This window comes from Mus musculus, chromosome 14 (assembly GCF_000001635.26).
Source record: "Mus musculus strain C57BL/6J chromosome 14, GRCm38.p6 C57BL/6J".
NCBI lineage: Eukaryota > Metazoa > Chordata > Mammalia > Rodentia > Muridae > Mus > Mus musculus.
The window spans coordinates 25,575,921-25,602,326 of NC_000080.6; the positions used below are offsets into that span (position 1 = coordinate 25,575,921).

The 26,406-nt window shown below is 51.1% G+C and overlaps 1 protein-coding gene and 2 long non-coding RNA genes across 6 annotated transcripts in view, besides 1 other annotated feature; 2 read left to right on the forward strand and 1 right to left on the reverse strand.

The window, feature by feature from the left end:
* The window catches only part of Zmiz1 (zinc finger, MIZ-type containing 1), a 208,869-nt gene that overhangs the window by 118,046 nt on the left and 64,417 nt on the right, over nucleotides 1-26,406 (forward strand). For all 4 annotated transcript variants that reach the window (XM_006519134.4, NM_183208.4, NM_001310666.1 and 1 more), the window contains exons 5-6: nucleotides 211-324; nucleotides 5,648-5,753. In XM_006519134.4, coding sequence (XP_006519197.1) covers nucleotides 211-324; nucleotides 5,648-5,753 — 220 coding nt within the window. The remainder of the gene's footprint in view (nucleotides 1-210; nucleotides 325-5,647; nucleotides 5,754-26,406) is intronic.
* Gm32497 lies at nucleotides 5,585-18,081 on the reverse strand. The gene is made up of 4 exons (XR_003951081.1): nucleotides 17,988-18,081; nucleotides 14,814-14,943; nucleotides 14,408-14,562; nucleotides 5,585-14,095 (listed from the first exon to the last, which is right to left on the reverse strand). It is a non-coding gene; the product is annotated as a predicted gene, 32497 (long non-coding RNA).
* Nucleotides 9,242-12,536: an enhancer, noted in NCBI's record as "VISTA enhancer mm1678". NCBI's record gives its function as "enhancer in: forebrain[5/6] | limb[3/6]" and the evidence as "EXISTENCE:transgenic organism evidence [ECO:0001131][PMID:17130149]".
* 4931406H21Rik (RIKEN cDNA 4931406H21 gene) lies at nucleotides 10,884-14,741 on the forward strand. Its single transcript, NR_033492.1, has one exon. It is a non-coding gene; the product is annotated as an RIKEN cDNA 4931406H21 gene (long non-coding RNA).

A 26,406-nucleotide genomic window follows, 5' to 3' on the forward strand; every position in this document is an offset into this window, starting at 1 on the left:
CTAGCCCTGATTCTCATCCCGGAAATAGGTCCGCTGGTCTCATCTGCTGCCATGGGCCAGGCTTTGCATAGAGGGTGTTTGAGAAAGCTGGAGAATCCCACCAGCCTTCTGCCCCTTCTTTCTGTGTGTCTCCTTCCTGGCTAGTCCTGTGCTCCTCTGTTCCCTGACCTCTTCTTGCAGCCTCAAGTCTTTCTCTTTTTTTCTCCACAGCACTTACAGAACCCCGCCAACTTCCACAATGCTGCTACAGAGCTGCTGGATTGGTGTGGAGACCCTCGAGCCTTCCAGAGGCCCTTTGAGCAGAGCCTCATGGGCTGCCTGACGGTGAGTCTTCAACTTCCCCTTCATAGCACACTGGGAAGCATGGCCCTGGGGTCAGAAGTCCTGCCCACATACCTTTCTGTGGGCCCCAAATGCTGGGGGAACAGCTGCCCGTGCTGCAAGCTGGCCCTGCAGGGGCACACAACCCCACTGCCAGGTCTGATATGGAGACCGTCTTTATGGGATGTGTGGCTTCCTCACACTTGATGAGAAGCACACAGTGGGGACCAGTGCTCCCTCAGAGGCAGGGGAGCTCGGAGGACTCAGCCTTCTTTTCCCAAGGCCATTTATTCCTTTATCGGCTGAGCATTTATTGAGCTTCGCTCTGGTTGTCTGTCTGTCCACTCAAGAGCAGGTATAGAGCCCCTGTGACATTCATCCGTCTGGACAAATAGACCTTGATTGATCCCTCATTTATCACTTGTGGTCCCCTCTGCCAAGTCCTGGATACCCCCAAGATAAAAAAAAAAAAAAAAAAAAAAAAAACTTTCTTAAGCTTGATTTCTTAGTAAGGAGCAGCAATGTGGAGGAATGTCTGAGAATAACAGTACAGGTGACAGGAGTGGGGTGTGGCTCTTTGCCAGCTGGGAGGTGGGGCTAGTCATGTAAAACCACGCCTACATATGACACAACTTACCAGGTTGCTGAGCACAGCCAGAGTGTCCCTGGGCCACAAAGCAGCGTGTGCAAAGGCCCCTGGTGTCCAGAGAACTGGGTCCAGACTAGACAGGATATTGAACCTGCCCGAACTTGAGGCTAGAAAGAACCTGGGAGTCTTCTGTAGCTTTTAAATGTCCCCCAGCCATGTGGCCTGCATTAGGACAGTTCCTCAGAAGACCTGTAGTGGGCTTAGAAGGGAGTGTGAATCACACTGTGTGGAGCCTGCGTGTCCTGAGTGTGGAATGTAGGCTAGAGATGCAGGGCCAGGCAGGAATGTTGTCTCCTAAGGTGCTCCAGACAGGAGAGGGACAAAGAACCGAGCTTAGCTCTGGTTTAGAAGAGGAGACATGATGACCACATTAGGCTATCTTGTTCTGAGAAAGGCTGAAATGCTTGTGGCATGTGCCTCCTCCCAGAATCCACCTGTCTTTCAAGCTTTCTATTTTACAGAGGAAGACACAAAGACTCAGAACTGACTGCCATGCCACCCAGTCTTAAAAGCATCTTGGTCTCTAGCTGAGGCCCATGTGAACCTAAAGGGGGTGTTCCAGTCCATCTAAAACATGGCACAGAGCCTCCCAGGGTTAGTCTATTAGAAGCTGGCCCCATCTGTCTCACTCAAGCCACCTGCGTGGCCCTGTCTTCCTTATCCTTCAGTCCCCAAGCTCCCCTCTCCGCCCAGCTGTCTAATCCTCTTTGCAGGATCTGGGCCCAGCCTAAGCCCCATGGAGAGGGCCAGATGTTGCCTAGGCCACAGTTCCCACCCCAGTTTCCTGTAACTGTAGTGGGAAGAGGGGCTGGGGCCATGCACAGGATGTTGCTAAACAAACTAATATGCTACTCCAGCATACTGCCCCAGGCTTGGCCCTGCCTACATCATGCACTCAAGGGGGACACTGGCCCTGGCCACCGTGGATGGACCAGAGGCTAGTCCTGTCTTGCTTGTCGTTCACTTAGTCGTTCAGCAGACATTTACCTACTCCCTGCTGTGGGCCACCACAGTAGCCATGAAACACAATAGGAACTCAGAAGGCCTTGTTAGGAGAACAGAGCCAAGGTGTCAGCTGGAAGGGACAGGCTCTGGTAGCAAAGAAGCGGGAGACTGAGAGTTGTGTCCAAGTGCAAAGTAGTTGTGGGACTCTGTCCTGCAAGTGAACAGCAGTGCAGGGCTTTGTGTATGTGTTGGGTTATGTGTGTGTGTGGGGGGGGGTCTATCCTGAGTGTAAGCAGCAACCCAGGCTTCCTGCAGAAAGGACCCCGCAGGAGGGCCCCTGGAGACGTTCCTGAGTAGAGATGTGTCTTTCCAGGCAGAGGACACTGTGGACAGAGGTTCTGTGTCCCTTCCCTGGAGCTCTTCACCACCTCCCCGTGATGAAGCAGTGCTCACCCCTGCCCTCCAGCCTACCTCACAACCAAAGGGAGCCTTTGAAAGCCCCTCTGCCACCCCCACAAACTGTCGCAGCTGCGCAGGCCTGTGAGCCCAGGAGAGCCTGCTGCAGGAGGGAATTGGAGAGGGGAAGGTCACAGAAGTTGACCTTGGCATCCAATCTGTTTTTCAGGGTTCTATCTTCACGGTATCTAGAGAAGAACCTTCCAGGTAGGCAGGGTAGGAAGTTACTATCTTTACCTCAGTGTTTCCTGCAGGAAGAGACGACTGCAGGGCAGAGAGGCTAAGCCCTCCCCAGCACACACATGCACACACACACACACACACACACACACACACACACACACACACTGCAGGCTTGGGTCCCTCGCTAGCCTTGGGTAGCTAAGCCTGCAGGTTGACACAGTTCCCTCGGTGACCTCTGGTAGCTAGTTCTAAATTCCTCCAGATCGGCTTATTTTGAGGATATAAATTAAAAATCACTCAGCTGCAAAGAACAAATGGATGTGGAGGGTTTTGTTGTTGTTGGTTTGGTTTTGATTTTTAGGGTTTTTTTTGTTTGGTTTGGTTTGTGTTTGTCTGTTTGTTTTGCCACCAACTTCTAAGCTGCCCAGAGTCAACTCAAATATGAGTCTCTAGGCCACTGGCCACCTCAATCAACCCTTGGAGGCCTGTCTGGACTCACTCCAATCTACTAGTCATAAGAACATTTGTCCCCATTTCACAGGTGAAGGAACTGAGGCCCAGGGAGTAGGTAGTCACTTGAGATGACTGTGAGGGGCACATGCACACCCCAGATTCATCCCTAACTTCAGAGACACAGCAGCTGCTGCAGCACCCTGTAATACTGTAAGCAAGTCTTGTCTCTGGGACAATAGTTTCACCTTCTGAAGTATTGAAACTAAACACCCTGCCAGCCGCCCCTCTTAACGTCTAGGTTCCTGCCAGCCAGGCCTAGAAGGACGGCCTTAGATGAGCTGGTTTCTAGCATGTATCCAGTTTAGGCCAACTACAGGACCCTGGGATACAACAGGCCTGTCTGAGATATAATCTGCTCATTTTACCAATATACCTTACCAATGGCCAAAAGGACCATACCTTATGAGACCTTCATGGGGGCTCAGACTCAGCCAAGGGCTGGGCAGCACGTGAGGCTGTGTAGTGTCACATGCTCTGGCTTGCTTGCTCTGTCATATCTTTGCTATATGATCTTGAGCAAAGCCCCTTTCTTTAAGCAACAAAAGACAACTTGTGCCCAAAGCATGCCAGACTTGGCCACAGCAGACCTACTGTTTCTTGGGCCTGAAGTCCTTATGCTCCCTCTATTGCTGACCCCGGGCCTCTCTTGCTCAACTCAGCTAGAATCGGTTTTCTAAACCAGAGCAGCAAGACTGGCCAGTATCAGACCAGGCACAAAACCTTTGCCTTGCTTCCCTGACCCAAGGCCTCCCTAGAGGTGGAGAGCTATGGCTTTAACCCTTGGTTAGAGACACATACTGCACTCTTGTCCCCTGGGAATGACTGACAAGTGTTCCCGGCATAACCCTTAGCATTGCACCAGTCAGACACAGTGACCCCATGGCTGAGCTCCCGGGTGCTTCGAAACGGAAAACACCGAAGGCAGCATCTAAGCTGCAGCTCAGAAAGTCCAGAACCTTCTCCACTCCCCTGAGTCCCTGACTAGAAACTTGGAAACCTCCACAGGCCAGATCCTATTAGGGATCAAGGCTGAGGCAGACGGTAAGGAAGCTCCATTCTACTGGGCTAAAGACTTGAGAGCAAACAGAGCCAGGGAGCCCATGGGAAAGAGTCTGGGGAGCATGGAAGGATTCTCTTTGCATCTGAAACCGAGAAAACATCCCCAAGTGAGATTAGCTGCTTCCTCCCATCCCAGCTGGCTTTGGGCCTGCAGGGGTTTTCCAGGACAGGGGTCTAGAGCTCTGGTCTGGCAGGTACTGGGAAAGGACACTCTGCTCGCTCCTCCCTCATTCTGTTACACTCCTGACCTTCTGTGTCCCTTCAGTTAAAAACAGGAGATGGAGCCAGGCATGGTGGTACATCTGCAGTCTCAGCACTCGAGAGGATCACAAGTTGGGAAGCCAGACTGGGCTGCACAGTGGTACCCTTCCAAAGAGAGAGAGAACGGGATGCAAGGAGAGGAAAAGGAGAGCTGGCCTCACAGGCTTGGTTGAAAGGATTTTCCCTTTCAGTCATAGAACCCTTGTGGTGAGCCCTCCCCCACCCTAAGTGGGATGCTATTGTGATGGCCCTGGATGCCAGGCTAAACCCTCTGCAGCCTGAGGCCCCTCAACAGCATCCAAGTAGGGCAGAGCCCAGAGGCCTGAGGGTTCAGCCTCCCTTCCTCAGCAGCTGGAAGGGAGCAGCCTCCCACTCAGCCTTGGCTTCCCCAGTGGCTCTCCTGGGTGAGTGCATTTTCTAAGCTCCTCCCTCCTTAACAAGGAAGCATTGTCTGGCCATTGTTAATGAGATGGGAGTACAGACCTGGTCACCCAGGGATAGGTCTTCTTGGGACAGAATCAGATGCAGGAGCCTCCCGGGCCTCTCTTTGGTCCTTGGGGCACCCCAGTTCCACACAGTACCCCAACAAGGCACCTATGTCTCCAGATGAGTAAGATTTAGGGGCTTACTCTAAGGACTTAGTGCCAAGTCAGACCCCCGGCTGAGCTCCAGAGTACAGGGTTCTGCGTTTCTAGGCTGAGGTGTGATAATCTACAGAACTGAGTGTCCACCTGGTCCAGGGGCCTTTGCCATTCTATAGGCAACTCTGCCTGTAAACTACTGGAAGAGCAGCAAATCCCAAGTCTCTGCTTCTCAGGGTATGGCTGTTGATGCAGGAGAGTAGGGGATGCAGGACATCTCCAGGAGATACCCTAAAATATGCTGGTGCCTGGGAGCAGCAGAGGTAGTGAGTACCTGCTGAGGTAGGAACAGAAGCCCAGACATAGTGGCAGGAGGCTGAGGGAAGAGAAGCATCCTGGGGCTAGGACTCAGGTAAGGTGAGCAGCTATGGGGTGATGCAAGCACCTAGCTGGAGCCACTCTAGCGAAGGCGGTACTACATGTCAAGCTAATGCCTAGCTAGGTCATCATTCAAGCCATTCAAAGAGACATGCTAGAATCCTAACTCCATCTGGCCTTTGACCCCTGCCACAGCCTGGCGCCTTTGCCTGCTTCATTATTGTTGTGGGTATGTGTACCTACTCAGGCTCAGCTCTGAGGGAATGGTAACTCACCCTGGATTTCCTCTTCCTGCTGTCAGGTTGTCAGCCGTGTGGCTGCCCAACAAGGGTTTGACCTGGACCTGGGCTACAGACTCTTGGCTGTGTGCGCCGCAAATCGAGACAAGTTCACCCCCAAGTCTGCTGGTAAGTACTGACCTGTCTGGGGCTTGACAGGTGGATGCAGAAGGTGGGAGGAGCCTTGTTTGGTCTAGGGGCGGTGCAAGCCTCCAAGGGTGATCAGCTCTATGGCTTACAGATAGGGCTCAGCCCTGGGTGTCTCCCAGCAGAGGGACAACACTCAGATTTGTTACACCCCAGCACAGGCACTGACCTAAAGGCAGGTCAAGCATCTTCACGTGCCATCACTGCTGTGGGCACTTGGCGAATGCCTTGTGTTATCTATCCAATTGCACCAGTGAGGACAGTGAGGTTTAGGGAAGCAGAAGAGGTTTTCCTGGTCATGGAGTTATACATAGTCAGGTCAGTATTGCAGTTAGTATGCACAGTGATCCTTGCCCACCATTCACTCATTCATTCATTCATTCATTCATTCATTTACTCATTCATTCAAAACCCACTCAAAAACAAAACAGAACCTGTCAATCTAGCATTTCTAAAAAAAAAAAAAATGTCTTCTGCAAAACATTGTCTATTGAGACGTGGCCACAGCAAGGGGCTCCTGAGTCCGTGTTGACAGAGGTCTGGGAAGGTCCTAGCCTGCATTCTGTTTTGAAGGGAACACATTAGAGTTACTGGGATTTGGGGGCAACCTGGGCAAAAAAAGATGGACTCCCATCTCCATTTTTCTGTTTGTTTGCTTTCTTAATGATCCACTTTTACACCTGCCTCATAAATATGTGTAGACAGTGGATCCATTTGGATTTTAAAAAACACAGACAACTGACTGTTGGGAGTGCCCTTGCTAGCTGTGATCTCTAGGCCTCAGTTTGACTTCCTTGGGAAAGTAGGAATAATGAGACTTGCCTTGCAGGGGTCGTGGTAAGTTCTAGAAACACGTAAAGCATGGAGAGTGGGTCAGGACGACTAACACTCTTGATTGCTTCGGACTAAGTGGACAGATGACTGTAATGTGTGTGTGTGGGGGGGGTGTGCACATGCATGCACATGGAGAGTACACGCTTGTTGAAGTGTCTGCAGGTTCAGGCCGTACTCAGTGCTGTGAAGGAAGGCTCGGAGCAGGGTCAAGGGAAGCTTCCCAAAGTTGAGCAAGAGTTGAATGTGTGACAATTCCTTCACAGGTGAAAGGAGCACGATGTGCAAAGGTCCTTGAGTGGGAAGAGGACAGGGCTTTGTGTCAGAATTAAAACAAGGACGGTAGTTCTGAAACCTAGAGGCAAGAGCACAGGGCCAGAGGGAGGCTGCTGAAGCCAACGGCAGCTGAATCATGTAGACCCTGTCTTAAAGGTTGTGTTCTCTGTCCTAAAGGTAATGGGAACATGGCTAAAATCCCAGGCTATGACATCCCATCTCTGCTAGCACAAAGAATAACTTTATAGGCCAGAGATCAGTGTGGACATAGGGGACAGTGTCATGTCTCTAAGGAGGCCACTGGGGCATGGCATAGTGGTAAGATGCTTGTCTAGTGTCTTTGCTGTTTTTTATTGCTGTGATAAACTTCCATGATCCAAAGCAACGTGGAGAGTAAAGGATTTATTTCCATCTACAGATAACCCTATTCCATCAGGAAGGAAAGTCAGGGCTGACTCAAGGCAGAAACCTGGAGGCAGGAACTGAAGCAAAGACCATGGAGTAATGCTGCTTATTGGCTTGCTTCTCGTGGCTTGCTCAGTTGGTTTATTTATGCAATCCAGGACCACCTGCCTGGGGTTGGCACCACCCACAGTGACCTGGGCCCTCCCACATCAATCATTAGTCAGGAAAATGTCCCGCAGACTTGCCAGAGGCCAATCTGATGGAGGCATAGTCTCAAGTGCAGTTCTGTCTTCTCAGATGACCCCACCTATGTCAAGCTGATAGAAAACTAACCAGGACACCTAGCATCTATGAGACCCTGGGTTCCATACGGATATAGATAGATGGGTAGATAGGTAGGTGGGTGGATGGATGGATGAATAGGTGGATGGATGGATGGATGGATGATGGATAGATGGGTAGATAGATAGGTAGATAATAGGCAAAGTCAAGAAAGATCATGTAGGCAAAGAGAGACAAGGCCAATGGGAGAATGGGCATTCTGGAAGCCAGAAGTAGTCCTTGGTACAGGGGGAAGCCTCATGCCCTGTGAAACCTGACCTCTGGGTCTTTTAAACCCCTCTCCCAATGGCTCATACAATAGTCTCTAAAGCACAGTAAACCTCAGCTTTGTGAGGCACAGAATATTATCTACATTTACGGATGAGGCCACTGAAGTTCAGAAAAGTCTTGGGGGTTGTCTGCGGTCACACAGCTAACAAACGATCCAGCTGGAACCGGGACTGCAGCCTCCTCTGAGGGCTTTGCCTGCTCCATCTCAGCTGACTCCTGTCTAGGATCCAAGCATCCTCTCGCTTGGCACGGCAGCAGGATGCTGCACTTTCCAAGAGCCATTTTCAGCATTCTGATTCTGACACTCAGGTTTGTTCTCCCTGTCTGCGTCACAGCTGGGCAAGGTCACAGTTCACAGCACCCCTTCCCGTGCTGGGCCTAAGGCAAAGTGTCGTCCGTTTGTTCCTTTGTCCATGTAACTCCTTTGTCAGCTGGTAAGCCAGCATGCCTGTGCCTTGGCAGAAGTGGAATGTCCCCTTGTTAGGAGGCAGACCTGTCAGACCCCTCAGACCCAACAGTCCTGACTCGCCAGCTTCCCTAGGTGTGTAAGGGCATCCCTGCTTGATAGGCTGCAGGCTCTCAGCTGGTTTCTTTCAAGGGATGAGGGGCTTGCTGGGCCCAAGGTTGATCTCTCAGCCACCTTGCCTGGCTCAGACCTGTGGTTGGAGGCTTGCAGCCCTGGTGCACAGATGCCTCTGGGAACTCAGAGGGCTGGCTCTCTCAATGTGGGCCAGGAAAGATGCCCAGGTGGTACTTGACATGGTGGACACCAGCACATGCCACTTTCCAGCCGTCGTTCTCCGTGTGTCTGTCTGCAACACATCTCCTGACCCCTCCTTTCCGCCCAAAATGCACATCACTCCCCCTTAGCTCTGTGGATAAGTGGGTCCATGACCAGATGTAACCTGCCCTTCTGGTGCACATGGCTTTCCTAAGTCTCCCAAGAGGCCTTGGTCCTGGCACTCTGTGCTCAGAGACTATGGCACCCCAGCTGCTCCCCCCCCCCCCCCCCGTCTGCCCCATTTGCCTAGGCTCCACTTTGTCTAGTTGCCTGTGCAGTGTTGCTGTCCTTCCTCCCTGAGGGCCTCTGCTGACTGTCCCTTCCTCATTATTCTTGGCCATATCTATCTTCCTTGACTTTCTGTGACTTTCCGAGTTTCCTTGCTCTCAGACTTTAACCCCACACTGGGTACATGTGGCTCTACATGTGTATGGCTGTGCATGCATGTGTGTCTTTATGTGAAGTATGTGCGTCTCGTGGCTGTGGATCGTGCCTGTGTGCATTGTGAGTGTCGAGTGCTATAAGTATCGTGCATGTGTGCATTGTGAGTGTGGAGTGCTATAAGTGTGTTCAAGGCCATCTCCCTGTGTATTCATGCCTGGTATTTCTGGCTGTGTGGGTATGTACATGGTCTGTGTGTGGCTGTATGTCATGCATGTGTACATTGTATTATGTGTGTATTTATGTACATATGTATGTAATGTGTATATGTATGTATATATGTGTGTTTGCATGATCATATATGTTCATGCCTGGTATGTCTGACTGTATGGGTATGTGTGTACAAGGTCTGCATCTCTGTGTGTGTGGCTGTATGTCATGCACATGCACATGTCTGTCTGTCTGTTTGCATACTCGTGTATGCTCATGCCTGGTATGTCTGACTGTTGAGTATGAACACATGTACCTGAGGAGTCCTGTGATGGTGGAGGGGTTTCAGTGCACAGAGACCTATAGGTGTTCACAGATGTGTGTGGGTTCTGGGGGTGGTGTATGACTGTTACGGAATGGCTGAGCAGTGTGTGCACGCGCAACTAGCTGCATCTATGGGCGCCTCTCCCACCCTTCTGCCTTCTGTCTCGCCTGTCAGGAGGCCAGGCTGGGGCCTGAGAAGGCCCTGCAATGAGATCATGTTGTGAGGGGAGATGCTTTGTCAAGAATGCTACCAAAGAGTTGGGCTGTGTGCGTGGTTGTGGCAGTGAGCAGGGTGGTGACGGTGAGCAGGCTCAGGCCTGGGGGCAGCACTGTATGGCACGAAAATGAGAGAGACAGAGACGGAATGCAGAGCTGAGCACAGCCCAGACACTACAGCAAGCCGCCCAGGCAGCCGCCTCCACGTGGGGCCCTCTGATGCCCAGCCCCCAACTCTTTGTTCTGCTGCAGCCTTTAGCCTCTGCGCGCACGGGAGCAGGAGCACGCATGCGCACATGCACTTGCATCCTCATCTTGAGGCTCCTGAGGGGCCGGCTGCACCCTCCCACACCCCCCACCCCTTCCTAGATAGAAGGTCACCTGCCCAGCCCCCAGCACCTGACACATCCCAGGCTCTCCTCCAAGGCTGTAGCAATGCCCATCAGCCCCCTCCACCACCGCATGCCAGCCCAGAGTAACTTGGCAGGCTGTACTGTAATGTCAGCCTCTTGGGCGCTCACTCAGTGGTTCAGCCTTCTGTTCAGCCTACATGGGAGCGAGAAACCAGGCAGTCGCCATGTCCGAGGGTCCCCAAGAGTTGCCTGCATGCCTCCGCTGGTGTCTATGCTTGAATAGATCTATGTAGCCTCAGCTGACCCTCTGAGCAGCCAGCACATGTTGAAATAGCAGAATAGAGAATGTCAGAGCCCAGAAGGTAAGCAGCCCAGGGACCAAAGGAAAGGAAGATGCGCCCCAAGCTATCCATAATGGGGCTGGGGCACAGGTGGGGGTGCCAGCTGCTTTTTTTTTTTTTTTTGTCTTCTTTTTTCTCCCTGGCATAGCCAATGCTTGGATGCTTGGGTGGTTTAAAGGGACTATTGGTAGAATAGGCACCCAGCTACTGTGGGAGGCATCAAGAATACCCAGGCCATCCTGACAGGCACCAGCAAGCTTTTGGAGAAGGGACCACAGGAGGCAGAGGAATGATTCAAGTGGGGACAGGCAGAGGGTGTTTGCCAATCTTAACACAGCCAGGCTGCCCAGAGCTGGCTGTGGACGTGGGACTGCTGTGTGGTTTTAGGACATGCCTGTTAGTTATGTGCACTTACTTGCTCTTCGTGGAGTAGCACCATCACGCAGATGTTCTGCATCCTTTGAATGGAAACCTTGGGTCTGCATCCCCAAGATGGGTAAAGTCTACTGGGTTCTCTGACCTCTGACCTCTGTTCTAAGCACACCTTCCAGTACAGCAGCCCAGGTCCCAGAACGGGAGTGGAAATAATGTCGCTTGCTGGCTTTAAGTCCCCAGATGCATGCCTGCTCTGTTTCCCTAATGAGTCATGTGCCTGTCAGATGTCAGCTGGTCTTAGTGGAGACACTGAGACATGCCTTGCCTCTCTCTGCCTGTGATCTGTGGAAGAGGCTCTTAAGAGATACTGGGTCTCACTCTAGAGCTCTCAGTTCAGGGATAGGGGCTGGAATGGGGCCTTCTACGGCACTAGTGTGGCAGCCCCGTAGTTAATTTGTCGTGGGGCTGGGATGGGACAAAGGCACCCAAAACCAGTCAGGTCATTTCAACTTCTACCAGCCAGGGCTCTTTACACCAGGGAAGGCCGGTCATATACCAGTGTCCCATTGCTGTGGAAACAAGATTTTTTTTTGCACTCACCGAGCTGCATGGTGACTCTGAGACACCTCCGTGGTGGACAGCACTTCTGGTCTCTCATAGTGTCGTGGCTGCTATCTCTACCTTCACCCTCCCCCATAGCCTTTCTCCACCCTCTCTGCCTCTGCCCACCCCAACAGAGCATTCAGCTGCCTTCCCTTCAGCATGGAGGACAAATAGCCCCATTCAGGGGCACCCGCCAGAGCTGTCTCTCTAAGACAAAGCTGTGTGCAGCTCCCCGTGAAAAACGGCTCTTGGCTGCCCAGCGAGCAGGCAGGATTGGTGGGTGCAGATTGCAGGGGATTTGTTAGTGGCTGCCAGTTCCCCCAGAGATAGCAGGAAGGCAAGGCCTTGTCCTTGAAACACCAGCCTGCCTGGCAGGCTGGGGCACCTTCTCAAGGCCAGGGACAGACTTCCTCCTGGACACCATCCCCACCCCCACCCCCATGTGAACTCTGCAGAGCTGGGCTGTGGGGGAGGGCTTGGCTTCCTTCCTTCTGCCGGGCCTTCGCCCCTCCCAGGCCAGATCCCATGGAAATGGCTCTGGATTTTACTGCCAGCCTGTGGGAACTGACTAACCATCAGATATGTGTTGTGGCCAAAACCTGTGTTCTCTGTGCCATGGGAGAGGTCACTGGGGCTCTGTTGTTAGCACACCCATTTACAGAGGAGGAAATCGAGGCTCTGAGAGGGACAGACAGACTCCAGCCCTATAGTTCTCAGTGCTAGTGACAGAATTTGCTTGAAAGCGAGTCCAGTTTGGGCCCCAGGAAGCTATCCCTCCTCCTGAGTGACCCAGGAAGACTGGGGCAATGACCCTGGTTCCCCCAACTCCCATCTCGCTGAGGGCTGTGCCATGGGCTCCTGTAACCTTGCTCTGCTCTTCAACAAAGAGGACCAGTGGGAGGAAACTTGTGGGCCCAGCATTCCCAGGCTAAGGAACTGGGGGGAGGGCAGTTGGATGATCCCCAGGGTATTAAAACCTCACTTTGGAGAAGAGGCAGAGCTGTGTTAGAAAGCAGGCAGATGTGGGAAGAGCATTGCACTCAGGGAAAGGGCTGAGTTTCTCCATGGCCACAGTGGCCACTAAAAACAAGGGCCATGTGGGAATGCCTGGGATGTCGTCAGGTTAACCTTTTAAAAACACCAACCAGCTTACCAAGGAAGAGCATACCGAATGGCCGTCCAACACTAAGTGGTCAGCCCTCAAAACATCTGTATAAGTAGCACTATATAGACTGAGCAGATTGTTTTTATTTATTTAGGAATGTGTGTGTGAGAGAGTGAGAGAGAGAGACAGAGACAGAGGTAGCAGAGACAGGGAGAAAGCATGTAAGTGTGTGTGTATGCGTGTGTGTGAAAGAGAGAGAGAGTTAGTTAGTTAGTTAGTTAGTTAGTTAGTTAGTTAGTTTTAGAGTTGTCAGGTACAGAAGCTGCCCTTGAGTACACTAGGCACAGAAAATAAGCACTGTCCCAAAATATTGACTTACAAGATCTATCAACTACAAAGGAGGTGGGTGTGTTCCCACCCTTCCCTCTATTCCTTCGGAGCTCATTGGAGTTGTTAGGGGTGTTCAGAACAGAAGCAACTCCTAGGCGGCTCAGCTGTTTCTCTATACAGGCAGCTTGCAATAGTGCCCCAAGAGCCAGAGGGGACAGGCCTCTTCTTGTCAGAAGGCCATTCTTCCTGCCTCTCACAGAATTAGCTCATCTCTCCCCGCCCTACGAGAGAGACTTGTGCAAGGCCAGGGCTGCCTGGGGCTCAGCCAGGTGTCTACTTTCTAAGCCCATCCAAACCAAGAGGCTGAAGGGGATAGGGAGGGGATGAGGGCATCCACCCACGGTAGGAGGTGTCTACATCTGCAGCTGTGACCCTACCAGATGATGCAGGGCTTGAGCTTTCTGCATAGAAGTCCAGGCACTGGCGCCTGCGAGTAGAGGGGAAGGGATCCAGGATGTGTGTGGTGGGGGAGGTCAAGGCTCCAGCTAAACTGTAGAGAAGTAGGAGCATGGGTGAGAGGGAGAGACCGCAGCGAAGTGTGGCTGTTAGGCATGGTATGTGCCATGGGCTCCTGGGGCTCAGCCTGCCTGCGGCTCTGTTACTCACCCCCTCACTCTCACCAGTGAGGAGCCACAGAAGAAGTACTTAGTCACCATCGCTTAGTCCCTTCTCCATCCTTACTTGAGGGCTGTCTGGGGTGAGGGATGGAGAGGATGGGCTAGCCTTCCAACACACAGGTAGCTCTGCCTAGGGGCAAAAGCCACGTGCTAGGTCAGTGTGTGCTGCGTGGCAGAGAGCAGATAAGGCGCTCACGGTGCCTAGCGTGGGACTGTCCCTGCCACAGTCCCCTGCAGCCTTCTCATCTCCTGGACAGGCTCCAGGCTAGACAAATTATGACTGCATACTGAGAGTTTTGCTTTATTCATTTGGCTTCTACACAGGGGGTTGTAAAAAAAGAACTAGATGCCACTGCCTAGAGAACTACTTATCCCAGTAGAGTAGCCACCCCTTGCCACATTCAGAAACTGTCAAGACGATGAAAGCCACTTCCTGAGTCTCCGTTGAACAATAGTTTTCTTGTGGGGGCCTGGAGCCCTGTGAGCCATCCTGTGGGTCATGACCTGTGGATGATGGACACTTATTCCATCCAGCCTCAAGTTCCCCCACCATCTAAGGCATCTGCACCATTTCACAGGTGCAAGAGGGAGGAAGAGTCAGGGGATGCTCGGTGCTGCTCAGCATGAAAAATACCAAACAGGAAAGACTGATGGGATTCCAGTGCCGGTCCCACTGAAAGCACAGGCTGAAGATGCAGAGAGAGAGACAGAGACACAGAGAGGGAGAGAGCACCCAAGCTATTGAGGTTTGAAATAAATGAATGCTTCTACTCTGTGGGTGACAGAAGGAGCACCACACCCACCACAGCTGTTTACCAGACTGCAGGTCCCACTCCAAGAATCCCCAAGGCAGGCTTGAAGGCAAAAACAAGTTCTCTGGGTATCAGGGACAGAAGTAAGACCAGAACTCCAGCCAGGCCATCTTTGCTTCTCTGCAGGATGTAAGGGGCCCAAGAAGCTAGAACATTGCTCTGAGAAAGCAGAACCAAAAGCACTGTCACCCTATGGGTGACTCCTTTCTATACCAGCCCCCAGCTTCCCAACACAAAGGTGTTCTCAGGACAGAGGTCCTGCCAAACAGCCCCCCTCTGATGTTCCCTGGTACCTCAAGGAGGTATAGCTTAATAAAGCCAACCACAGCCAATAGTGCTAAAAAGGAAGAACGGGTGAGAGGATCAAGTAAGCCAGGGCTTTGATCTTAAAGCAGGCTTTGCATTCTCACCGAGAGGAGGGATTCTCAGGGACTCCAGGACAGGAGGGAGAAATGGATCCAGGGCTTGCCAGGCAGTGAGCAAGTTAGTATGGGAACTTTTTCTCCGAGTGTTGCAAGCCGACAGTCTCGTAAATACCTTCTGGAAGAGACAGACAAGAATCAGCAGTTATTATCTATCTTGCCTGTTTAGATTTACAGCCAGGGTAGGTCAGGAAAGGGCATCTGGATTAGGAGAAAATCTAGTTTATATCCCCTTTCAGCCACAACACAGCAAACCTTAGATCAGTGGGCAGTTGCCATTCATCCCTTGTCCTGACCCCAGCGGTTCACACCCATTGCCTGGTGTAGGTGAGCCGGTTGCAGTTGAGAAAGGTTAACTAATGTGAGACAGATCTGTGACTCAAGCAAGAATATCTGTTGGGTGTGGTGGTGAATACTTGTAATCCCAGCCTTTGGGATGCTAATGCAGGAAGGTCAGGAGTTCAAGGCCAGTCTCAGCAAAGTAAATACTTGATGAGGCCAGCCAGGGTTGGCCGGGGTTGTATGAAACCTTGTCTTAAAAAGGAGGGAGATTGGGGCTGGAGAGATGGCTCAGCGGTTAAGAACACTGACTGCTCTTCTGAAGGTCATGAGTTCAATTCCCAGCAACCATATGGTGGCTCACAACCATCCGTAACAAGATCTGGCGCCTTCTTCTGGAGTGTCTGAGGACAGCTACAGTGTACTTACATATAATAAATAAATAAATCTTTAAAAAAAAAAAAAAGAGGGAGGTTTAGGAGATGGCTCTGAAGTATCACTTGCTAAGAGAAAATGAAAACCTGAGTTCTAATTCCCAGCAGCCACATACAGATGAGCAGAGCAACACTTGTCTGTAATCCAAGTGTTCCTGGTACAAGATGGGAGATCAAGACAAGAGTAACCTGGAAGCTTTTGATATTGCAGTTTCTCAAATGAGGTGAAAGGCAAAGAGCACCATTTAAGAATGTTCTCTGACCTCCACGTGTGTGCTATAACATGCATATTATGGTTACACACATATAACCACACATATTATAAAGAAAGAGAGACAGAGACAGAGAGATTTTTAAAAAACAAAACAAACATGGTGGCAGACACGTTTAATCCCAGCACTCAGGAGGCAGAGGCAGGCAGATCCATGAGACCAGCCTGGTCTACACAGTGAGTTCCAGGACAGCCAGATCTACATAGTGACACCCTGTTGAGAAGAACCAAAAACAAAACAAATCCATAACCCTGCTCTCAGGAGGCAGAAGCAAATCTCTGTGAGTTTGAGACCAGCTTGATCTGTGAAGAGAGTTTCAGGTCAGCAGGGCTAAATAGTAAGATCCGACAGACAGACAGACAGACAGACAGACAGACAGACAGACACTCAGGTCTGGAAGCGAGGGAGCGGACAGTGGTTATAAGGCATGATGACTGAGTGGATAAAGGTACCTGTCACTAAGCCTAGCAGCCTGAGTTCCATCCCTAGAGCCGACATGGTACATGGAGAAAACCAACTGCTGCATGTCGTCCTCTGACCCCCACATGTATGTGTGTACACACCCTCACATAGACACAAAGAAATACCATAAATGTAAAGAACAAGGAATATGGGCCAGCTGGAGGATAACAAGTTCAAGGCCAACCTGGGCTACACAAACAAACAAATAATAAACAATAAATAATAAAAAATGCTAATGACTCAAGCTATCCAGGTGGCCTGCACTTTGTCTCTGACACCTTCCCATCTTTGGGGTCCTTTGATACTCAGGGTGAGGCACAGAGAGTCTGGGCTGGCCCTAATTGACGTCAAGAACTCTAACAATCACTAAACTAGTGCAGAGAGAAGAGAAACAGTTAAACGTGCAGACTCAGAAGCAGTCCGTCTGGCTCTGAATGCCACGCAGCCCCCTACTTACTAGCTGTGTAACCTTGGAAAAGTCACCAACCTTTGTGTGTATTTGAGGTCACAGGTTTTGAGCTGATCAGTCTGCACAGGATGCTTAGAACAAAGCCTTATTGTCTGGTGATGGCTATGTGTTAGCAAATTTACCCAGCACGCTGAAATCCAGTCTCCTGGGGTACCTAGTATCCTTAGGGGGAACACAAAGCTGGGGGCTGAAGAGCAAAGGACCTGTTTGCATCGGTTGCAAGTTAATGCTAGCTTCACCCATCTGGAGGTCAGGGGGACTAAATACCAGGCATAAGAGTGGGCACTTCCTATGACACCAAGTCCAGAGAGGCCTGGGCTACAGATTTCCATGAAGTTCAGTGTGTATCTCCTCTCTTCATGACCAGGAGTCTGAGCCTGGTGTGGGAGGCAGAGCTGTGTCCACAGGTGTCCCACAACATCCTCAGAACTTAGGATTGGAAGCAAGGAGGCAGTGACATTCATGGAGCTCTTGTCTGGTGCTGTGCAGGTTGCTTTTATTAATCTTGGGGCTGATCATCACAATCCCACCCAACCCATTGCAGGGACTCGGCAAGTGGACGAACAGATAACAAGGCAAGGGATGATGGAGGGGATGGGGGTGGCACTCAGCACAGGTAGTCCCTTACAACTGAAGAACAGGAGGAAGAAGCCAGTGCAGAAGAGGGTATAGCTTTAGCCAGCTGACTCCAGGCACAGCACTCTCTCTCCTCTCCCCTGGCTCCACCTCTTCTTTCTCCCTCCCTGGGATCAGTCACTGTGTCTAGGAGGAAGTGCCCCCGTGGCACCTCTGCCTTCTCTGAGCTGCCCAGCTCTGTATGTGCACAGTGATGCTCAGAAACTAAGTCCTAGACACTAGATGCTGGCCCAGGACCATAGGCCCTCTTTTGCCACTTTCCGGTGATCTTCATCAGGTCCCAGTGGCTTCTGAGCTAGGCTTGTTCATAGGCCACTTAAAGCTCAGAATGAGAAAACAAAGTGAAGAAAACCAAGGGCAGGGGTCCAGCTCGGGCTACAGGGTCAAGCTGATGCAGCAGCCTAGCCCCACCATCTTCCTGACCCCGGCCTTATCCTGAAGCCCCAGACTTTAGGTACGAATTATGCCACGGAAGGGGGCATCTCCCAAAACACTGGACACCAGAGTACCGATCACTTATAAACTTATAAGTTATAACTTACAACACTGGCTAGGACTTTGCTTTGTGGTTCAAGCTGGAAACCTACTGATGTAGCTTTATGAAAATCACCTCAATTCTCTCAGCTTGGGGTCCAGTACATCTAGAATCCAGATCTCTCGGCTAGAGCGGCAGCGATTCTGTTTCCGTGGCAACCCTACTATCTCTCAAGGGACCATCTGGATCTTGTCACCCTGGCAAGGTGCTGCCCAGGCAACCAGGTGTTTGTGTTTTGCTGTGGAAGCTCTGCATAGTGATAATTTCCTCTCTGGGGACCGGGTGGCGGCCAGGCAGGTGGCTGGAAGGGAGCGGGGCCATCTTGGCTATGGCAGTTGCCTTTGCTGCAACAACAGAGCTCTCTGGCCGATGGTTTGTCATTCACAGATGCCTCATTACCTTCCCAGGGACATGGTGGTTTGTTGAGGCTGGCCAGCTGGGGAACACTGCCCAGGGGCTGGACTCCTTGCAGGGAATTCCAGAGGACCCAGTCTCACCTGTTTGGAATGAAGAGACACTATTGTCTCTGGCAGGAAACAGGAATTACTAGGAGCCTGCCTTTCAAACTGCCTCATAATTATAGTCAGCAGAAACTTGCTGCGGAAAAGAAGCTGAATTCACCCCTGCACCGTAAGCACCTGTGTGCCCCCAGATTGTCTGTACCTTCAAAGAGCACACACACTGGGGTGAGGGAGGGACGTGCTTAGGGGGAATACAGTGTCAGGAGAGCCACATTCTGGGAGGATAGAGTTAGGGGGCATGGCGAAGCTCCTGCCAGCCATCCAGCGAGAAGCAGCTAACCTAGACTAGGTTGGAACCAAAGGGCAGGGCATGAGACGCTTGTGGAGGTGGGGAAAGCACAGCCCTCTCTGCCTTTTCAATCTAGCAGCTCGCAATGGAGTGCTTTCCTTCTCTGGTTGAGGAAACTGAAGCTCACAGGAGTAAAGTCCAAGGCTCAGGGTCACATGGCTGGAGACAGGCTAGGTCAAGACAAAACTAGGTGACCACATCCTCCAGGGTATGCTACTCTCCTGTTGGAGTTGCCAGGGGAGGCTCCATTTCCTGGGGCCTGAGGCTTCCTTCCTAAGAGCCCTCCTCTCTCTCCCTCCCTCCATTCCCCGCCCTCTCTTAGTCTCTATTTCCTTTTCCACCTCTGCCCCTCCCCCATCCTAATCTGCCCATCTTCTTTGTCTTTCTCTGTACCCCCAGGGATCTCAGCTCTCTGCCACCCTGGCCCTGCTGGCTCAGCTGTACCCCACCTTGAAGTCCCCATCACATCTTGTTCTCTGACTAAACCTATCCCTGGGAAGCCCACTGCTGTTTAGCTCTGCCCATTCCTGAATGCCCTCAACCATAGACATAGCATAGCTACCATACAGTCCTGTTTCCTCAAGGTTTTTTATGGTCCTCATCGCCTCCCAGATGTGCCCCAGATGTTTGGAATCACTCCCTCCCAGAGGCCAGGGAGTGAGGATGCCCAGGCATCCCTGAGTCCCCTTATGTGAACAGAGGCAACTTTGTGATTCCTGGAGAGAGATTCCAGTATTCCCCTTCTGAGGCTAGACCATGTGTCTGCCTCTCCTATGCTAAATGGAGAAAAAGAAGAGATGAGAGTCTGTCCCTTTGAATATGGAAGAAGGAGCTGAGCCCCAGGATATTTGGAGCCCAAAATGGACCACAGTTAGTTTTAAGCTTTTGGTGCCAGACTCGTCCCTTGAAAGGGAAGCACTCCTTAGCTCTATGTGGGACTCCTGTTACTAAGCTAAGCAGATTACCTAAAGATGGGGTCTCATAAGCTAAGCAGGTTACCCAAAGATGGGGTCTCAAATCAAGGTTCCAGAGTGTGCTGGGGATTGGGGACCAGGACTTCAGATTCTACAAGAAAGTGTACATTTCTCTTGTTGCCAGCCATCTTATCTGAGGCCGTGTCCTGACCCTTCCAGTGTAGTTGGAGGTTGATTCTCTGTGAGCAGTGTGCAGCCATTGGACTTAAATTTGAGTAACAAGGATGGGACAAGGATGATCCATTTGGGGGGAGACCTCATAGCAGTGGCTGCTGTTCTAGGCTTTTGAGCTGAGGCTTTATTTATCTACTTATTGGTGCTGAAGTTCAAACCTAGAGCCTCAAACATACTAAACACACATTGTACCAGGGCACACAGCCCCAGCCTTTGCTGCTGTGAATCTTAGGAAGACTACCGTTACCACTCTGCATTTCCTCTAATATAATGTATAATATAATTTAACATGTAATATAATATAGCTATGACCCCCTTCTCCCGGGGGTTATATGAGTACTCTGTGCTTCCTTTGCCAAGACAGAGTAGGTACAGGATACTGTCCTCCACCCACTAGAAAGAACCCCTTATGAAAGAGGAGGCCCTGGGTGACAGGTAGGTTGAGCAGAAGAGCAGTGTCTTGCTGGAGATGACACAGAGTGTATGTGATGGCCTTGGGCTTCCTGCTTTTGTTCCTGCTCTCTGATGTGAGTGTTAGAGTTCAGAGTTTGTGAGGGTCACTGGCCCATCTCCTGTCAGATCTGAGAAGAGACCAGCACAGACTGGAACATGGTCTACTCAGCATCCTTGACCCTTGAAGGTCCAGACTGACACCATACAATGTGTGTCACCATTGCTCTTCCTGCCCCTGGTAACAATCACAAGTCTTTTAGGGGAATTGTTTTGTCTGCTTTCAAAGTTTCTTAAGCCAAGATTTCATACAATCCAGGCTGCCCTCAAACCCCTCCTGGTCCTCCTAATACCCCCTTCCCAGGGGCTGGGATTACAGGTCTTCCCCACCGTGCCTGGCAGTTGAGTACTCAAGGATGAAAAATTCCACTCCCAGCTCCGTAAGACAGGTCACAGTCAAGACCCAATGCAGGACCAGGGTGTGGTTTGGTTGGTAGAACGCTTGCCTGGCTTTGAACCACAGCATTTCATAAAACCAAACTTGGCGGCACACACCTGCCATCCTAGCACTCAGACAGTAGAGGTGGGAAAACAGTGTCACCCTCAGCCACCCTGAGGTTAGCCTGATCTCTATAAGCCCCTGTTGCATACAGTTTTAACAGTAAGTACACTGTGTTGTTAAATTTTTCCTTCAGACTCCTTGCACATAAGGTGCCTGTGATTGGGAAATTAATTTACTGTTAGACTCGGGTTTCCTTCCCAGGATATGTATATGCACATATTTTACTATCTCCTGAACCTAGAAATTTGAGATACTTCTGGTACCCAGCACTTTAGACAGGCACTGCTCGGCCCGTGCACTGACTAAGCGCTGGGGAGCAGATGCTTTGAGTCTTCAGCATGCTGTGGACTCTGGGCAAGCATGACACACTCGTTCTCCCTCTCACTCCTTGCAGAAATCTTCAGCTGGGACTCAGGGAGGTGAGTGACATGCTGGACATCCCTCAAGTAGCAAATGGTGGGACTAGAACTCACACCTAGGCACACTTGAGTCCCAGCTCAGGCTGTGTCCCTGAAAGAGGAAGAGGGATGCCTAGAAGACTGGGGACAGCCAGGAGGTTGAAGTGGGCAGGAGCGCTGCTTCCTGACCTATGGAAGTGGGCCACCAACTCAGATTGACTGAACTGAACTCCCATATACTATATACCATATACCATATACCATATACCATATACCATATACCTTGGGACGCAGAGGCTTGTCTTTGCTTAAGTCAGCCTGATCTTTCCCTTGACCTAGGGAGAGGGCACGGAGGCTGAGGCAGGCCCAGACCCATAAAGTTCTAGCTTTTTTTTTTTTTTTTTTTTTTTGCAAATGTAGGACCCTGAGCCTTGTTTTCCTCACCTCAAGTTGAGGACTCATCTGAAGCCCCCAGCTCTAGGCCTTGAAGCAGGGCCTCCCCCAACCTTCCAGGCCTGTGTGCCTGAGCCTGTGCTGGACAGTGAACACTGTGAGCTGAACACTCCTCCCCCTACAGCATGAGGCCTCTGCAAAGGACAGTGAAGGCAGCTAGCTCATGGCTGAGAACCTAGGAAGGCTCGGCTGAGAAAGTAACCCTTGTTTGGATGCCCCCATAAGCATAGCTGCTCTGAGAAGTGTGTGAGAATGACATCCCAGGCAGAGGAGAGTGCATGGTCGAGAGGCCCTGGCCACAGAGAATGAGGGCTTCAATCTCTACTAAGTCACTCAGAGCCTCGAGCTGCTTCTTTTGTGTGACAGGATCAGTGCTACCTACCTCTGGGGCTCCTAGCATCTGAGGAGTTACGGGTTCTGAGGATGTGGGAGCTCTCTTGGCTCCTGATTTCCAGCCTCCGCTGACACCCAGGGCTCTGTCAGTAATAGTTGTTCCTCAGCTCAATGAGTTAATTAGGCCAAATTCAATTACATACCATGCTCCCAGGTCTGTCTGGAACCCAAGGTGGGTGTGGGCTCTCTGTGCTCCAGAGCATTGAGCAGCAGTGGCTTGGAACCCAGGGCTGCCACACTGCGCGTGCACTGAGTAAACCGAAGCAGAGAGCAGGTGATGCGCAACATGCTACCACAAAACACATCGATCTGAGCGCATTATAGACAACAGAAATCTACAGCTCACAGCACAGAGGCTGGCAAGGACAAGATCAAAATGCTAGCAGATATGGGCCTGGTGGGGGGGTCCTTGATATCTGCTGGCACCTTCTTCCTGCATCCTTTTCCTGACAGGAGGAGTGACAGGGCTTCTTCAAGCCACTTCATCAAGGAAATCATCTCCTTCCCGAGGGTATAGCCTCACCACCTTCTCACCTCCCACAGGCCCCACCTCTTCATAGTCTCTTAATAGGTAGCAGATTTCTAGAGGGACACAGCACCCAAACAATAGCATCCTCATGCCATGGTGGACCAGAAATGAGGCCTCTTTGACAGCCTGAGATACTGGCAGGGACTTATTCTTCCTCGACTCCTGGAACATCCCAGAGCTTGGTGGACAGAAGACTGAGAGCCTCCACGGCCCTGCCACTCCTGCATGGCCAACAGGTTTCTTCCCAACTCCATGTTGGCAGCTGGCTGCAGCCCAGCATGTTAACAGACACGTAGGGAGAGCAGTAACATTAATAAAGAAGGCAAACTCAGGTCCGTACACACAGGCACCACAGCATGCACCAGACAAAAGCCATCCAAGCCAAGGACAGCATCACTTGAGGCCATGAATGGCAGTCTAAGATGCTAGACCTTGGAACTTGGTCCTGGCTACTGTAGAAAGCAAGGTTGATGTTCACACAAGTGACATGGTCAGCTTTGCCTTTTAGAAGCCTTTGCCAGGGAGAGCAAGCTAGGGCCAGAGGCAGAGAATACAGTTTAGAGACGGGAACAAGACTGTACTGGGGTGGAAGCCAAACATGCTGGGAGAGAGAGAGGGTAGCTCTTCAGCATTTCAACTGGCCGTACCTCACCCTGAGCCGCCAATACGCCAGGCTTCTGAAAGTCGGTTGGTGCTAAGAAATTGTTTCATGCTTGATACCCTGGTTATGAATACGGTATATAGCACTTTTCAGAAAAGGTGGGGGGAGGGGAGTCTTTACTTTAGATTCTACTAAGTTTAAAATGAAAGTTGGTTATGCATTTTTAATCCTAAAAATAATACGTGTCGTTTATTGGACATTAGTCGTAGAATATAGACAGTAAAGGGTAGAGCTGACATCCTACCAGTAAACTAATAAGTTGGTAGCTCTCCATTAGTCTTTCGATAATCATTTGTCCGGTACCTGTCTTGGTCCAGGCACAAAATCATCAAGGATGCAGAAGTGAACAAAATAGATAGAGCTGCTTTGCTGCCTTTATGGAGTACCTGGTCTAAGAGAATTAGAACCTCATTAATAAGCTCCGGGAAAGGGAAAGGCAAAGAAGTGTGGCATGTTGGCTCCTTTAGAGGCAGCTTCTTGGTCTTGACAGCACGATGTGTATTGGGAGTCTCTTGCCTGGCCCCATGCCACCTTCCCAGGGCATGAGCAAGGTCACCCCAATGGTGACCTTACCCAGCTAGACTTAAGGAAGCCAGTGCCCTTCATCACAAAGAAAGGTACAGAATCCACACTAGCTGACTTCCCTGGTGATGGAAGGAAACCAGGGCCCAGAAAAGGACGGCGACCTGCCCTTGGTCCCCCAGCAGGCCCACAGAGCTTTCTCCCTGTCAGACATCTGCTGCTCAGCTGAGCTCAGCTCCAAGGAGCCTGATTTCAACATCGAGCCTCCTACCCGGCGCCCCGCCCTGGCGGCCACCTTCAGATTTTGCCCAGACAGACATTCCTGCATGGCCTGTCTGCTCACGTCCAGAACCCTTGGAGGTGGGGGACATCTGGGACCACACTGGGGAGAGGAAGAAGCCGCTGTGGGAAATGGCACCGATAAGAAGCAGGCAGCCCGCCCGGAGAGCTCCTTCTCACCCCAGACAGGGAGAAGAGGGGAAGATGGCACCAGGTAGCAGTTTCCTGGCAAAGCTCACGGGCCTGCCGAGTTGTCTGCCCAGAACACAGAGGAGTCAGGGCATGCTCTCCTGCTCAGCCCATTGCTGATCTCTCCTTCTCTGGCACCCCAAGCAGCAAGGCCTTTAGACAGGACTCCTTATTTTCCCCACTCTTACCCCACCCCATTGCCATCGCTGCTGCCACCCTCAACTTACACACCTGGGTGACAAGTCAGTCACCACCATGCCCAGAAAGTTCCCCACCCTCTTCATGACATCTTGCAAAAAGCACAAGGCTAGGAAAGATGACTCAGGGCTGCAGAACTTCTGCTAATTTGCTTTGTGAGAAAGCGGCCCCTGAACCTCTCGGAGCTTCAGCTTCCTCATTTAAAACGGTGAGCTGCAGCCAGGTGTGGTGGCGCACGCCTTTAATCCCAGCTCTCAGGAGACAGAGGCAGGCGGATTTCTGAGTTCAAGGCCAGCCTGGTCTACAAAGTGAGATTCAGGACAGCCTCTCTACACAGAGAAACCCTGTCTTGAAAAACCAAAAAAAAGAAAGGAAAAAAAAAAAAAAAGATGAGCTGCTAGGGGGCCTGGGTTGCAGCCCTGCCTGGTCCCCCACCTGGCTGGTGTGCATTGTCACATCCAGTCCTTTCCCTATCTGAACCTCACTTTTGTCCTGTGCAAAGTAGGTGCTATTCCCCAGGCTGCCTCGAACAGACTGGGAAGTGTACAGTAACACAAGCAGACAGACAACAGACAGACAGACAGACTGCTCTGGCAAGAAAGGAAATTGCATTTCCAAATTCAAGGAACTTATGTGGGTCTAGGCCTGAAGCCATCTGGAAACCTTCATCAGGCCTGTGTCCTGGGAGAAGCAATACCCTCCCCCCAGCCCCTCTCCCAGGACTGCTGTGCTTTGAATGTCTCAGCTGCCTCTGTACCCCTCCCTTCAAAAGCAACTCTAGCAATGGGGAAAGATTCATTAGAGGCCTGACTCATGTGGCTTGTACCCACTACTTCCCGGCCCCTTTGTTGGCCAGTCTGAGCTTCCTGTTCAAATAGACTTCCTGGGAAATAGCTTGTGTTCTGCCAGACAGCAGGCTGGCAACCTAGTCCCTGGATAGGCAGGCACAGGTAGCCAGGACATGCAGATCTCTGGAGCCTGTGATTAGCCAGTGTACACTCACTCATTTCTTCGCTCCTTCATTAATTCAGGTAGCTATTTGTCTCCTTTATACAAAGAGTATTTATTATCTTGTAAGGACACATAGATGCTGTTCAAACAGCGTGTATCAGACAAGGATTCCAGTTGACAAAGATCCCGCCTTTTAGCCAGAGAGGCAGAAGTAAACAAAATAAATACTTGAAACATCAGTGTGGCAAAGCTAAGATAGAGAAGAAGCACGGGGTGAGGTGGGAAGGATTATAGCTTGGAACAGTGTGGCTGAGGAAGGACTTTCAGCGAAGGGAGACCCTGCAAGAGGGAGCCAAGTCAGGATGGCTAACTCTGGAGTCAGGCTGCAGCAGGGTCAACAGAGGCACTAAGGAAATGGATTTAGAGCAGTGACTGGCCACAGAAGCTGAGACCCACATCATAAGCCATAATCAGGACCGAGTCAGCAAGAACCTCTGGAATCATGATGGGCTGTGACTTAGATTTCAAAGGGATCACCTCATGGTAGTTTTCTGGGCAACCACTAATAAAGGGCCCAACACATGTACCATAATGGTGTGCATTAACTATCTCATAGTTTGGGGGCCCAAAAGACCCAAAACCAAAGTGTGGGTCCTGTCAAGCTCCTATGTAGGTACCAGGGAAGGAGGGCTCCTCCAAGCTGCTAGAAGTGTCTTAGCTGGTGCTACAAAACCACTGCAGGCTCTGGAGTCTCCACGGTCCTTCTCACTCCTCCTTGAAGAGGGTACCGTCTGCTTGTTGTATCCAAATGTCCCAAATGCTCTCAAGGACACCAGCCATGCTGGACCAGGGCCCACACTCATGACCTCATCTTAACTTGATCTTCAGCAATGCTGTTTCTAAATAGGGTTTCCTTCACAGGTCCTAGGGACTTCAACAATTGGGGAAGCA